Below are 12,501 nucleotides of genomic sequence, written 5' to 3'. Positions count from 1 at the left end.
GCATATTAGTGTTTTATTTTCACCGGTTAATATTTTTGTTCTTTACAGACTCTTCATTCATTTGTGGATATGATACTCGAGGCAGTCCAGCTATAGGCTATAGCCCTTACAATTCTTAAACCAATATGACATAATTAGCCAACTAATCACAAGGCAGTCCAGTTAATTGAACAGATAAACTTACACCAAATGGGCAAATGCTGAAATGCTACTACTTACTTGGGCATGGCTGCCATGCCACAAGAGAAAAGCAGCCACAGATAATGACTAAACTTGCACATCTACTTATCTTATTTAAGAGCCCTAGCTCCCACCATAAGCTAGCAGTAGCACATATAGTACTGCACGAAGAACTACACCATGGCGCAAAATGTCCAAGAAAATGAGCAGGTGATGAGCACGGAGGACTTGCTCCAAGCTCAGATCGAGCTCTACCACCACTGCTTGGCCTTCATCAAGTCCATGGCACTTAGGGCCGCCACTGACCTGCGTATTCCCGACGCCATCCACTGCAACGGCGGCGCTGCCACCTTAACTGACCTCGCCGCCCATGTCGGGCTGCACCCGACGAAGCTCTCCCACCTTCGGCGGCTCATGCGCGTGCTCACTCTCTCCGGCATCTTTACCGTCCATGACGGCGACGGCGAGGCCACCTACACGCTCACCCGAGTCTCTCGCCTTCTCCTCAGCGACGGCGTCGAGAGAACTCACGGCCTCTCGCAAATGGTGCGCGTGTTTGTGAACCCGGTCGCCGTGGCTTCGCAGTTCAGCTTACACGAGTGGTTCACTGTCGAGAAGGCGGCCGCCGTGTCACTGTTCGAGGTGGCGCACGGCTGCACCCGTTGGGAAATGATAGCAAACGATTCCAAAGACGGCAGCATGTTCAATGCCGGCATGGTAGAGGATAGCAGTGTCGCCATGGATATCATCTTGAGGAAGAGCAGCAACGTTTTCCGGGGCATCAACTCGCTTGTTGATGTAGGCGGTGGCTATGGCGCCGTAGCTGCAGCCGTAGTGAGGGCATTCCCTGACATCAAGTGCACGGTGTTAGATCTTCCTCACATCGTCGCCAAGGCTCCCAGTAACAACAACATCCAGTTTGTCGGCGGTGATCTTTTTGAGTTCATTCCAGCAGCCGATGTTGTGCTACTTAAGGTACATCCATACAAGTAACTTTTTCGATATAGTAGTTTTAACTAGTAAGTGGCTTGTTTAATAATTTGGAAATTTTGTCTTAATTTTGCATGTGATTTCAGTGTATTTTGCACTGTTGGCAACATGATGACTGTGTCAAGATTATGCGGCGGTGCAAGGAGGCAATCTCAGCGAGGGATGCTGGAGGAAAGGTAATACTCATCGAGGTGGTTGTTGGGATTGGATCAAACGAAACTGTTCCCAAGGAGATGCAACTTCTCTTTGATGTTTTCATGATGTACACCGATGGCATCGAGCGGGAGGAGCATGAATGGAAGAAGATTTTCTTGGAGGCTGGATTTAGTGACTACAAAATCATACCGGTGCTGGGTGTTCGATCAATCATTGAGGTTTACCCTTGATGCTCCTAGAGGTGTACATGTGCATCTCACCATGTGACCTACTCTAGTTCAAATAATTGAACAAAATGCATAATATGTTACTTAAAAACCGATCGGTTTGATGTTAGTATTTTGATTTCCTTTTATTCAGGAGTCAGTAGTGCGCACGATCACACCAAGGCCACTGTTCTCATTTTCCTATGTATGAGCTACAATACGCACGCCGTTGGATGGCACGGCTTATGCGCATCGTGGCTCAAGTCTCGGGCATGTTGTTAGCCCAAAATTTCCATTCCTATATTCAACATAATAAGAGGAAGAGAAAACCGAAAAGCTGCAAGGCAGTTCGCAGCACCAAATCTATCTCGCTATGCTCTGTTTTGTGTTCATGTGTGTTCCTCTCTTCTGGAAGTGGTATCAAAGCGAGCAAAATGGCAATGCTTAGATAGGATAATCATTACTTGGGGAGGTGTTGATGAAAATCCGTGCTTGGCTGATGGTGTCAGAACTGTGTTGGTGCGAACTAAGTCGATGAACTCAACGGCCTAGGAGATCTGTTTAGCTCCAGTGTAGGTCCAAAGGTTGATGAGATGCGGGCGTGCCTGTCAGTTTGATCCTGTAACTGACAAGATATACAAATAGCAGAACAATAAGCCAATCAGCTGATAAGCCAATGGAGTAATTCCAGTCGATGCCAATACCAGCCGATAGCGATAGGATTTTGAGCTATCAGTTATATGGTTGCTGTAGAATCTGATACTAGGTGTAAATGAAGACAATCGGCTAATGATAGTGTAACAACACAATAATATAATCTAGTAGAAACTAATTGGCTAACAGTATGATAGAATAAGCACTGATCTGAAGGTGAAAATATACATCGACTAGAAGTCCGATGTCATCAAATCCAAACGATTAGATAAACAGTGAAACCTTTGTTGCGATCGGCTAAATCCAACTTGTATGTAATCCTTATAAGCCAATGCAATGTCCAGATAACTCATCGGCTGAAACCTAAATGAAACCCTTATTGGCAATAAAAAAGGAGGCTAGAGGTTATGGTTCTAACCATGAGTAGAGCTGATGCAGCGCAAAGTATGAAAATAAACATAATATTTACACAATCAAGCCCTTGACTGATTTTCAGAGTGATAGATATCTTAGCTAATCTAATCTGGTAAAACAATTTAGCCGATACCGACATAAACCCAAAAATGAATCTTAGCCGATACAAGTAAATTGAACTACCAAACTAGATTAACTAAGATACATGATAGATAGGTGCTTACATTGACCATTTTGTAATTATAAAACTGCTCTATGATATACAGCTCACTGCCAGCATCGGAAACTATATAAAATATATTATAATGTATGACTTAACAAAATAACTAAAACGAATATTGAAGACGTAAGATTTTTTAAAAAACTATAAAGGTGAGGACCACGTTAGTAAAAAAAACAATATAAAATATGAAGAGAGGGGATTGGAACCTTGATTGTGTGGGTAGAAACAAAAGAACCACACCAACTAGCCCAGACCTCTAATGCTATCACAAAGGGTCTGCGCAAAATATTCTATCATATGAGGAGGTTAGCATCACTTGTGTTGGTGAGATGTTTACCATAATACCATCGTAATCAGTACTAACAAAGCGGTTTATATTTACAATTAGTTTCTGGCACGGTATATTTTAAAATAAGTTTTCTTAAATAGGTTAATTTACCAAATTTTCAGGGGTAAGGAGAAGGCCTCATGGATGGTGGCCATCTTTATTAGTGTGACGGCTTTGAGATGGTATCGGCTAGTAGAGTTTGTCATAATGTGGCTGTAGTACGCAAGCTTCATGGCTTTTTCCTAAGAGAAAACTGGGTAACGGCCCAGCCTCACCTATAGGTGGCCAAATGGGCTGCCTGGCCCGGCTTGGACCAGACACGACCAACCTGGGCCGAGGTTAGTCGGGCCGACACGGCCCGACCTATATGCCTAGTCGGGCCATGCCTACCCACGAGCTGCACCCATGGCCTAGGCACGGCTGAATAAGACTCGGGCTATGCCAGGCCGGCCTGAAGGCACGACAGCTCATCATGTTTTTCTATAAAATAAGTCTATTTTTTTCCTCGTCTAGAGATATGTGTCTTTTATGGCTGTAATAGATCTATTTTGTATCTCTCTTCTCATTTGTCATGCCTCAAATGGCTGAATTAAGTCTATGGGATTCATCAACTATTTTTCTTTGACAGTGTCGTGCCGGGCTGGCCCACCGTGCCGAGGAAGCAGCCTAGGCATGGCCCGGCTATCGGGACGGGCCAGCAAGGACCCAACCCTAGTCAAGCCGTGTCGTGCTTGGGCTGGGCCAAATTCCCATGCCTTGGGCCAGGCTATCGGGCCTCGGGCCATATGGCCAACTATACCCTGGCTTTGTGGGCTTCGAACTGGCCCATCCAGTCCTGTGGTAGTCCATGCCTATGTTAGAACATAAAAATATTTTTGAATGAATTCTATGAAAACCAAACTAAATTTAAAAAAAAAAGCAAAATTTCATACGTTTGAAAGGAGGTCCTAAAATTCCAGTAGAACAACAATTTCTAAACTTAACGACATTATGCATCGTCACAGATACAGATGTGAGAGCAACGACCTCGGCCTCGTCTTTTCACAACGAGTTACACAAGCTCGCAGCATAGGCTGCCATGGCAGCTCACAAGGATAAACAGCCAGCTCACCTCTGTTTCAGGTTATAAGACGCTCTGTTTCAGGTTAACATGCTCTGGCTTGCTGACGAATGATAGCTACTCCCTCCGTTTCAGGTTAGACGTTTTGACTTTTGTCAAAGTCAAAACTACTCTAAGTTTGACTAATTTTATAGAAAAAAGTAGTAATATTTTTAACCCAAGACTAATATATTATAAAAATTTATTCAATTATAGATTTGATGAAACTATGCTGGTGTTGTAAATATTACTACTTTTTTTTTATAGAGTTAGTTAAAGTTAGAGTAGTTTGACTTTGGCTAAAGTAAAAACATCTTATAACCTGCAGTAGCATCTTAACTTCCCCGTGCACAGTGCACACATGTGACATGTGAGTAAGTTTTAAGGAGACTGAAACAAGTTGCGGAGCCATTTGCTCTTAAACTAATTGCTCTGTTTCACGTTAAGATATTTTGGGTTTGAGATGCACTTGATAGTCACTAGTACATAACTCCTTTAACACTAACGGCCTTTGCCGTGTCAGGGGCTTGCGGGCCGTCACCACATCGTCATCTCAAACAGGCCGTAAAAAACACCGACGAAGATATTGTCGCGCAGATATAATCCGTATGCATGTTTCTAGAGCCCATCGCTGATGATACCTACCAGAGACCAGCTTATATTTAGGCCCGATTGAAATTATCTTTGTAATCTTTATTGGGCCCTAACATATCACTAATGAGTCTCATCGTTGACGGGCATTAAACTAGACCCGATTGAGATAATATAAAAGCCCGTCACTAATGTTCGTCATCGGTGATGGGCTTAGTTTTATGCCCGATTGAGATAAATGAGTATCCGTCACCGATGTCCGTTCAGTGGCCGTTTTTGATGTCTATTGCACCCTATATAAACTCCAAACCCCTAGGGAATGGTTATCCCACTATTCATTATTTTGGTGGGAGTTTGAGGGGGGCAGTTTTTGTCTTTTTTTTCTAAGAAAAAAAGAAAATTCATAAAAGTAAGTGAAATATACTAATCAATTTCCATTAATTTAGTAATTCTTATCTTACGAAATGTTTATCTAATATTTTGTTTACTTTTGCAGCGATGGATCGAAATTGAATGTATGGAAGAACTGTGCGACGCCATAGCAAAGAGTATAGAAATGGCGTAATGAATTTTATAAACACCTTGGAGGAGGATAGGAAAAGAAGAAACAATGTGTCGACATTTGATGTCGCGATTCCGGTATTTGCATAGTATGGGGATTGTTGGTACTAGGGTATACGCGAGACTGAGGTAAAAGAGACAAAGACGAGGATTTTTATACAGGTTCGGGCCCCTAAATTGTCAGGTAATAACCTTACATCCTGTTGGCCGAAGCCGGTCGTTGCTCTTATTCACCATAATCACACCAGTACAATATTTGGGGTAACCTATCTAACTGTTGTCGACATGGCGGTCTGAAGGTCTGACTCGTAGTCGACAACAGGGTAGTCTTCCTCCTCGAATCCGTGCCCGGCGAGATCAGAGATAACGCTTTCGTCTCTCCTGACAGTATCCGGAGACACCGTAGGGGACTAGCCGTGCTTATCCCTGAAGTCGATATCCGGCGTCTTGTCTTGGTGTATGTAGGCTTATATGTTGATCTTTTGTCTTGATCTATTGTTCCGTAGATTGTGGTGGTGTTGATTGTCTTGATTGTCTCCCCTCTCCTCCTAGGGGGTCTTGTATTTATACCCATAGGTGTCCCCTTGTCCAAGTAGAACTAGGGAAACTAATATGGATACAATCCGAGTAGTACTTGTCGTTTCCATATAGAACTCTGGTTGTCTTTCCTTATCCGGAACTCCTCCTATATCCGCAGGTTGTTTCCGTATAGGACATGGTATGTGGTGGGTCCTGCCGAGATTTAGTCAACTACTATTAGGTATGTAGTATCCATAACCCTGATACAATGATTTTTTTTTATATATGTTGATTTTACGGTTATATATGTTAATTTTTATATATGTGGTTTAGTGAAGTTTATATGTTATGATTTGGTGATTTACCCATTAGTGAATTATTAGCATAAGTTTGATTTTTATTTTTATTTTTTAGACTTTTTATTTTTTTCAATTTTACTAATAGACCCTTCCAAAAAGTTAATATCTAAAAGAACTTTAATTATTAAGTGTTTCGATTGTTTACCAACAACTACAAAATTAATATAATATGTAAGTAGTGGTCACGGCTACTTAAGTGTTTCGGATAGGTTCTTAGCCGTGCGCGTAGCGCTGAGATGTTATAGTTTAGTGCCATCGGAGTTGACACTAAGAAAACGGTTTATTTTTACAATTAGTTTTCGACACAGCCTATTTTAAAAATAAGTTTTTTAAAAAGGTCAATTTACCAAATTTTCAGGGGTAAGGGAGAAGGCCTCATGGATGGCGGCCATCTGTGGTACTGTGGTCACGGCTTTCAGATGAGTAGAATCTGTGACAATTGGATGTAGCACGTAGGCTTCGTGGCTCTCTGCTAAGAGAAAACTGGGTAAGGGCCCAGCCTCACCCAGGCTTTGTGGGCTTCCAACTGGCCCAGGCATTGTTGTGGCAGCCCAATCCTCCATTAGAACATAAAATTTTTGAGTGAATTCTATTAAACCTGAACTAAATTCTAAAAAAATCACGCAAATCACACAAGTTTGAAAGGAGGTCTTCAAATTCCAGTATAGAACATTAACTTCTAAAGTTAAGAACATTAAGCATCGTCACAAATACATATGTGAGAGCAACGACCTCGGCCCCGTCTCTCACAACGCGTTACACAAGCTCGCAGCGTAGGCCGCCATGGCAGCTCACAAGGGTAAACAGCCACGCTTACCTCCTTGCATTCAGCTATCTCCATGGTCTCAAGGTCGACGGAGAACATCCAAGTCATCCCTTCCACCGGAGCTAACACAACCGATCCGGCGGTCGCCGCCGCGACAACCATGGCGGCGCCGCCGCGTCCAGCCTTGTACCCAGCCAATCCCATGGTGGACTCCTCTAACCTGAGACTCTTCTGAAGCACCCACTCGCCGTTGCTATGCTGACCCCGCCATGTCGCGAACACCCTTACGACATTTTCCTCATCCAAACATACAACACGCAACTTGCCATCGTTGTCACCATTGCCACCATCAACGATCGCTCGGAGCCCCGAAGCTCGGACACTGCCCGGTAAGCGGAGGACCTCGAACTCAGTCCTCCACTTGTCGAGGACTAGCAAGGTGTCATCACCTCCAACGGCCCAGAACACGGCGCCCGCCGCGTGGCCGAGAAGGCGCGCGTGTTCAGAGCCCCGGAGATGTATGCCGTGCTTGGCCATGTTCCAGGACGGTTTGAACATGTACCAGCAGGCGCTGCGTGGCCTCGGTTTCCAGCTGTTGCTTCCGTTCGGGTCGAACACACAGGCCCTGACGGTGCCCATGCCATCGGACACGCCGCTGTACTCGATGTACACCACGCAAATCACCCGTAAGCTTGACATGATGCTGCTCCTGTTGCTGGTGCTGCTCGTGGGGTAGCTTTGCAGGAACACGCCGAGGCAGCGCTGGTGCTTCATCTCCTCCATGCGAGGGATCAGTTTGTACCGCCGCGTCACCGGCTCGCAGACGACGAGGTCGGGGAAGAGGCCGCGGCGGTGGCCGCGGCGCCGTGTCGAGCTGGTTGCGGCGAGGAGGAGGATGCTGCTGTGGCTGTCCACGAGGTCCCAGGAGGAGCGGCCGCCGGGGAGGAAGTCGAGGGAGAAGTGGCGGCGCGCGTCGACGCCGAGCGCGACAGCGGACGAGGAGGGGACGAAGGTGATCAGCCGGCTGCTGCGGCCGCGGCCGTCGGCCCGGCGGCGAGAATAATGGTAGTGGCCGGCAACCGGATTCGGGAGCCGGCGATCCATATGAAACGGAAAGTTGTCGTTGGCGACTATGCGGCGCCATCGCTTGCACGTCGCTGCGGCGCGGGTGAGCCAGACCGGCGACGCGACGCGGACGAGGATGTGCTCGAGGAGCTTGTCGGGGAGGTCACCCAGCGTCGTCGGCGACACGGCCGGCGACTTCGACTTCCTCCTCACCATTGCCTTTCCTCTACTAGTCTTGTTGCTGCAACCTTTCTCCTTTGGCGCCACAGGAAGCACTCGGGGGTACAGTTAGTTTTCTGTTTTTGGGATGCGAATGTCTCTGCAAAATGTACCACCCACTCGTTACATATAAGATTCTCATATCTCTGTAAATTATTGCACGCATACATATATTGTATTGTAACAGCAAAGAAGTGGAGCGCCCTCCAAGCATACGAATACGAGGTCAACACGCTTCTAGCTTGCTGACGAATGATATCTAGCATCTTAACTTCCCCTGTGCACCCATGTTTTTTTTTTTTAATGAATCCCTGTGCACCCATGTGACATGTGAGTAAGTTTTAAGGAGACTAGAAACAAGCTGCGGAGCCATTTGCTCTTAAACTAATTGCTCTGTTTCACGCTATAGAAGACTTGGCGGGCGCGGCACGCTCAGAGATAGGCCGACCCAGTCAAGAGCCAGCAGAGATCGTCGTTAGCACCTTCAAATCGAAGCAGAGCTCGCGCCCTCACCAACCACACAATCAACCGGCCGATTCGATTCTTTCCCATGGCGCGCCGCCGCGGCCGGCGCGCGGACAAGGCTAACTGCAGGGTGCCGAGGAAGGCGAAGGTCGTCCCCGCCGCTGCCACATCCGTGGACGACGTCCCCGACCACCTTCTCGAGGACATCCTCCTCCGCCTCGGCCCCTCCTCCGCCTGCCTCGTCCGCGCGGCGTACGCGTGCAAGCGGTGGCGCCGCGTCGTCACGGCCGCGGGCTTCCTCGACGCCTTCCGCGCGCTCCACGGCGCGCACCACCACCGCGTCGCCGGGTACTACCACACCCTCACGCGGCGCTACCAGGGTATCCTTTGTCCGGCCGACTTCACTGGATACCGATGCATCGGCGTCTTCTTGCTCGGCGGCGGCGGCGGCGGTGACATCAGCCTGTCCAACTTCAGGGTCATCTGCGCGCTCTACGATCTCTACTGGTTAAACAACCGCCACATTGGCGTGCAATTGGCCTGCGTGTTCTCCTCAGGCAGCCATGGCGGCGGGTGGCGGCTACCGAAGAGCGCCGTCGCGGATGACATCCAGCTCACAGAAAGGTTCAACTCCATCAGCTTCGTGGGGCGCGCCGGTGGCTGCTTCTACTGGGGAATCGACGACGACGACGACGAAGACGGTGCCATGCTCGTCCTCGACGAGACAACCACGGAATTCTCGCTGGTGACGTTCCCGGACAGTATCCGTGAGAACTACCACATGACGACGTTCCGGATCATCGCCGGCGGCGACGGCGCCATGCGTGTTCTCCGCGTGATAGGCAACGACCTCAAGGTGTTCACGCAGCTGGCGGGCGACGGCGAGTGGGTGCTGGAGAAGCTCGTGCGGTTGCCGGAGGCGACGCGGGGATTGCCGGGGCACGAGGAGAGGTACTTCGAGCAGAACGAGGCCATGATCGTCGCGGCGAACGCGGCGTACGTGCTCCTGACGCCGTCGGTGGAGAAGACGTGGCTCTTCTCCGTTGAGCTGGAGACGATGGTGGTGGAGCGGCAGCATGAGAGGAACAAGTATGCGGGGGTGGCTTACCCGTACGAGTTGCCATTGCTGCGGGCTTTGCACGCCGGTGGCAGATGAGAATAACGACTTGGCAACATGGTGTTGCACGATGATATGGAATGACATTGTTTGGTTTGATATCAACCGTTCGTGCACGATTATTCATCGGCTGCACTCCGTGTGGAGGTATTGTATAGCTGATCTCAGGCGGAGTGACATCTTGAACGTGTCAGGACATTTTCTCTCCTAGGCACTGTTTAGTTACAGGGGTGAAAAGTTCTGGTATGTCACATCGGATATACGGACACACATTTAAAGTATTAAACATAATTTAATAACAAAACAAATTACAGATTTCACATATAAACTGCGAGACGAATTTATTAAGCATAATTAATTCGTCATTAGCAATTGTTTACTGAAGCACCATATTATCAAATCATGGCACAATTGGGTTAATTTAAAATATTCGTCTCGTATTTTACACGCAATATGTGTAATTAGTTTCTTTTTTTTATCTATATTTAATACTCCATGCATGTGTCCAAACATTTGATGTGATAGGGTGAAAAGTTTTTGCGTGGGAACTAAACAGGGCCCTAGCACAAAACATGTAGCAGCTAGCGGGTCGGCTTACCTAACCGCCTAGGAAGAATCAACTTTCAATAGTGGTTGAAAGCCCGGTTGTGAAAATTGTGTATTTTCTCTAGCCTGTGGTTGATGGCAGCTAGCTTAGCCACCTATAGAAACTTATTCTGACCGCCAGCAAGAAATCCGTTTTGTAGTAGTGACTGTCGCCCTGACATCTCTCATGAATTTCCCACACTGTTGCCTCCTTGCTCAACGCTGTGTTGGGGGAGGGAGGCAGCCAGAGCTGGCCTCTTCGATGCCGCCTTCTACACTCAAAAGCAATGGCGATTCTAGCAGGTAGGCTCCATCAGGGTCTAGCCTACCCTCCAATTTTTACGAAAGAAATTTCAACTACATGGCAAAACCATCGGGAGAAATCATGGCGGCTTTTGTTGGGGAAGAAGATGAACAGCGGCAACGCTCAACATCGAGAAAGAAGGCCGGGAAGCTTACTTGTCAGCTATCGTATTGGCCTAGAACTGGATCAATGGTTAAATAGACTAGTGTCAATAGGGCCTAGCGATTGGGAGATATGCTCTTGCAAGGCCGCGACTCGGCGAGCTCAGGACGTTAAGCGCACTCCGCCGCGTGCCTCCTAGCACTCTAGGAGTCGCTTTAGAGCGTTCGTCGCGTTACTCAGCCATGGAAGCTTAATTTGCGGCTAAAAGATGATGAAGAACAGCGAGGTGTAGGGATTATTCATGCCGTGGGATAGCTGTGGTGGATGCCACAGCATGTCACAAGGGTGGGTCCGCCCCTCCCACTAAGGCCAACAATGTTGGGGAGGAGATGAGGAGAGAATAACCTTGTTTTTTTTTTGCAGAAATGAGGAGGATAGTGTTGATCTAGGTTTTCATACATCTCAAATAATGATTTTGGGCTAGAAAATATCAGAAGTATTGGAAATTAATCTCTCTTTTTTCTTAAAAGAAAATTCGCCGATAAGTATAGTTTGATGGCAAAAAATGAGACTATATGTGCACTTATTTGTTATTCAGTCTCGAGCTTTCACATCTAAGTTTCCTAGCCACATATGTCTCTCCCGTGACCAAATGGAGAAGGCGGATCCAAGCTTAGACACTCGTACCTCATCAGAATTTGTCAGCATCATCGGTACTGGCCCACACTGGTTGTGCCCCGTGCAACCATGGGAGAGGGAGGAAAGAGAGCTCGTCTCGGCAGCCATGGAGCGAGCCCCTAGCTCTGTGCCGCGCCACCGCTAGGCTCATGGTCGAGTAGTTTCCGTTGAGCTCACAACCAGGGTTTGAAATTTCACTGGCAAGCTCATATCTCGACCGAAATATTTGGTTTTTAAAATTTTTTGTGAATTTCAAATAATTTCAGCCAAAAAATTCGAAATTTCGGAAATTTCGGTGCCCCCAGCAGAAATAGCAATTTCGAAATTTAAAACCCTACCACTACAAGAAATATGACATTCTATGACGAATTCCTCGTGACATCGGAGCTATTCGTTATTAGCTCATTCTATTTTATAATCTTTAGTATAAGATGGGGTGGCTTAGTGATGAAAATAAGGCCTTTGTCGTTAATACCAACTTGAAATAGTCATAAAGTATTTTAATGGGACATTGTGACGAATATTAATTTATCATAAAGGGCATAAAGTAAGCGTCACAAATTTATGATAATGTTGGCTTGTCATGAGTTTTTTTTCAACTAGAAAGGAAGCCCGCGCAGATGCACGGGCAATTTATTTATTATTTATATAAAGAATATTAAAGAATACATATCTCACCATATTCACTATAATAACAATAGGTTACCTTATAATTGTAAAAAAAGAAATATTTATATTGTGAAAAAAACTATTGACTTTGATATATATATTATTCCATTCATATGTAAACTCACATAACATATGAGTTAATATATTTTTGTTTTGAATTTTTTCCCTCTTTTGCCTATGCTATGCATGTTCATTTAATATATGATGGAATAATCTATATCGTCAAAATTATTTATGATAATTGTTAAATG

At 46.3% G+C, this 12,501-nt stretch overlaps 3 protein-coding genes across 4 annotated transcripts; 2 read left to right on the top strand and 1 right to left on the bottom strand.

Annotated features, from left to right (window-relative positions):
• The first annotated feature begins 230 nt into the window (after nt 1–230).
• Nucleotides 231–1,894, top strand: LOC4346795 (acetylserotonin O-methyltransferase 1-like). 2 transcript variants are annotated; one of them, XM_015755512.3, is made up of 3 exons: nt 231–1,155; nt 1,257–1,567; nt 1,687–1,894. In XM_015755512.3, exons 1-2 carry the CDS (start codon nt 361–363, stop codon nt 1,554–1,556), a joined length of 1,095 nt encoding a protein of 364 aa, XP_015610998.1. In that variant the 5' UTR covers nt 231–360; the 3' UTR covers nt 1,557–1,567; nt 1,687–1,894. The 2 variants fall into 2 exon arrangements, with proteins under 2 accessions (XP_015610998.1, NP_001409660.1); NM_001422731.1 differs by having other exon boundaries at nt 326–1,155; nt 1,257–1,891.
• A 5,023-nt stretch (nt 1,895–6,917) lies between these two features.
• Nucleotides 6,918–8,426, bottom strand: LOC4346794 (uncharacterized). The gene has a single exon (XM_015755971.3). The coding sequence runs from the start codon at nt 8,325–8,327 to the stop codon at nt 6,975–6,977; it is 1,353 nt and encodes a 450-aa protein (XP_015611457.1). The 5' UTR covers nt 8,328–8,426; the 3' UTR covers nt 6,918–6,974.
• A 418-nt stretch (nt 8,427–8,844) lies between these two features.
• LOC107278907 (uncharacterized) lies at nt 8,845–10,228 on the top strand. The gene has a single exon (XM_015755951.3). It carries the CDS (start codon nt 8,881–8,883, stop codon nt 9,949–9,951), a length of 1,071 nt encoding a protein of 356 aa, XP_015611437.1. The 5' UTR covers nt 8,845–8,880; the 3' UTR covers nt 9,952–10,228.
• The last annotated feature ends 2,273 nt before the right edge of the window (nt 10,229–12,501 follow it).

Source organism: Oryza sativa, chromosome 9, assembly GCF_034140825.1.
Source record: "Oryza sativa Japonica Group chromosome 9, ASM3414082v1".
Classification (NCBI taxonomy): domain Eukaryota; kingdom Viridiplantae; phylum Streptophyta; class Magnoliopsida; order Poales; family Poaceae; genus Oryza; species Oryza sativa.
The sequence above is the reverse complement of the archived record's forward strand: the minus strand, read 5'-3'. Positions and strand labels throughout refer to the sequence as shown.

Bases quoted from the DNA above. Each gene is read 5' to 3' on its own strand.
- LOC4346795 (XM_015755512.3), top strand. From the start codon at position 361: ATGGCGCAAAATGTCCAAGAAAATGAGCAGGTGATGAGCACGGAGGAC. The intron at 1,156-1,256 runs GTACATCCATAC...ATGTGATTTCAG, and splicing joins CCGATGTTGTGCTACTTAAG to TGTATTTTGCACTGTTGGCA.
- LOC4346794 (XM_015755971.3), bottom strand. From the start codon at position 8,327: ATGGTGAGGAGGAAGTCGAAGTCGCCGGCCGTGTCGCCGACGACGCTG.
- LOC107278907 (XM_015755951.3), top strand. From the start codon at position 8,881: ATGGCGCGCCGCCGCGGCCGGCGCGCGGACAAGGCTAACTGCAGGGTG.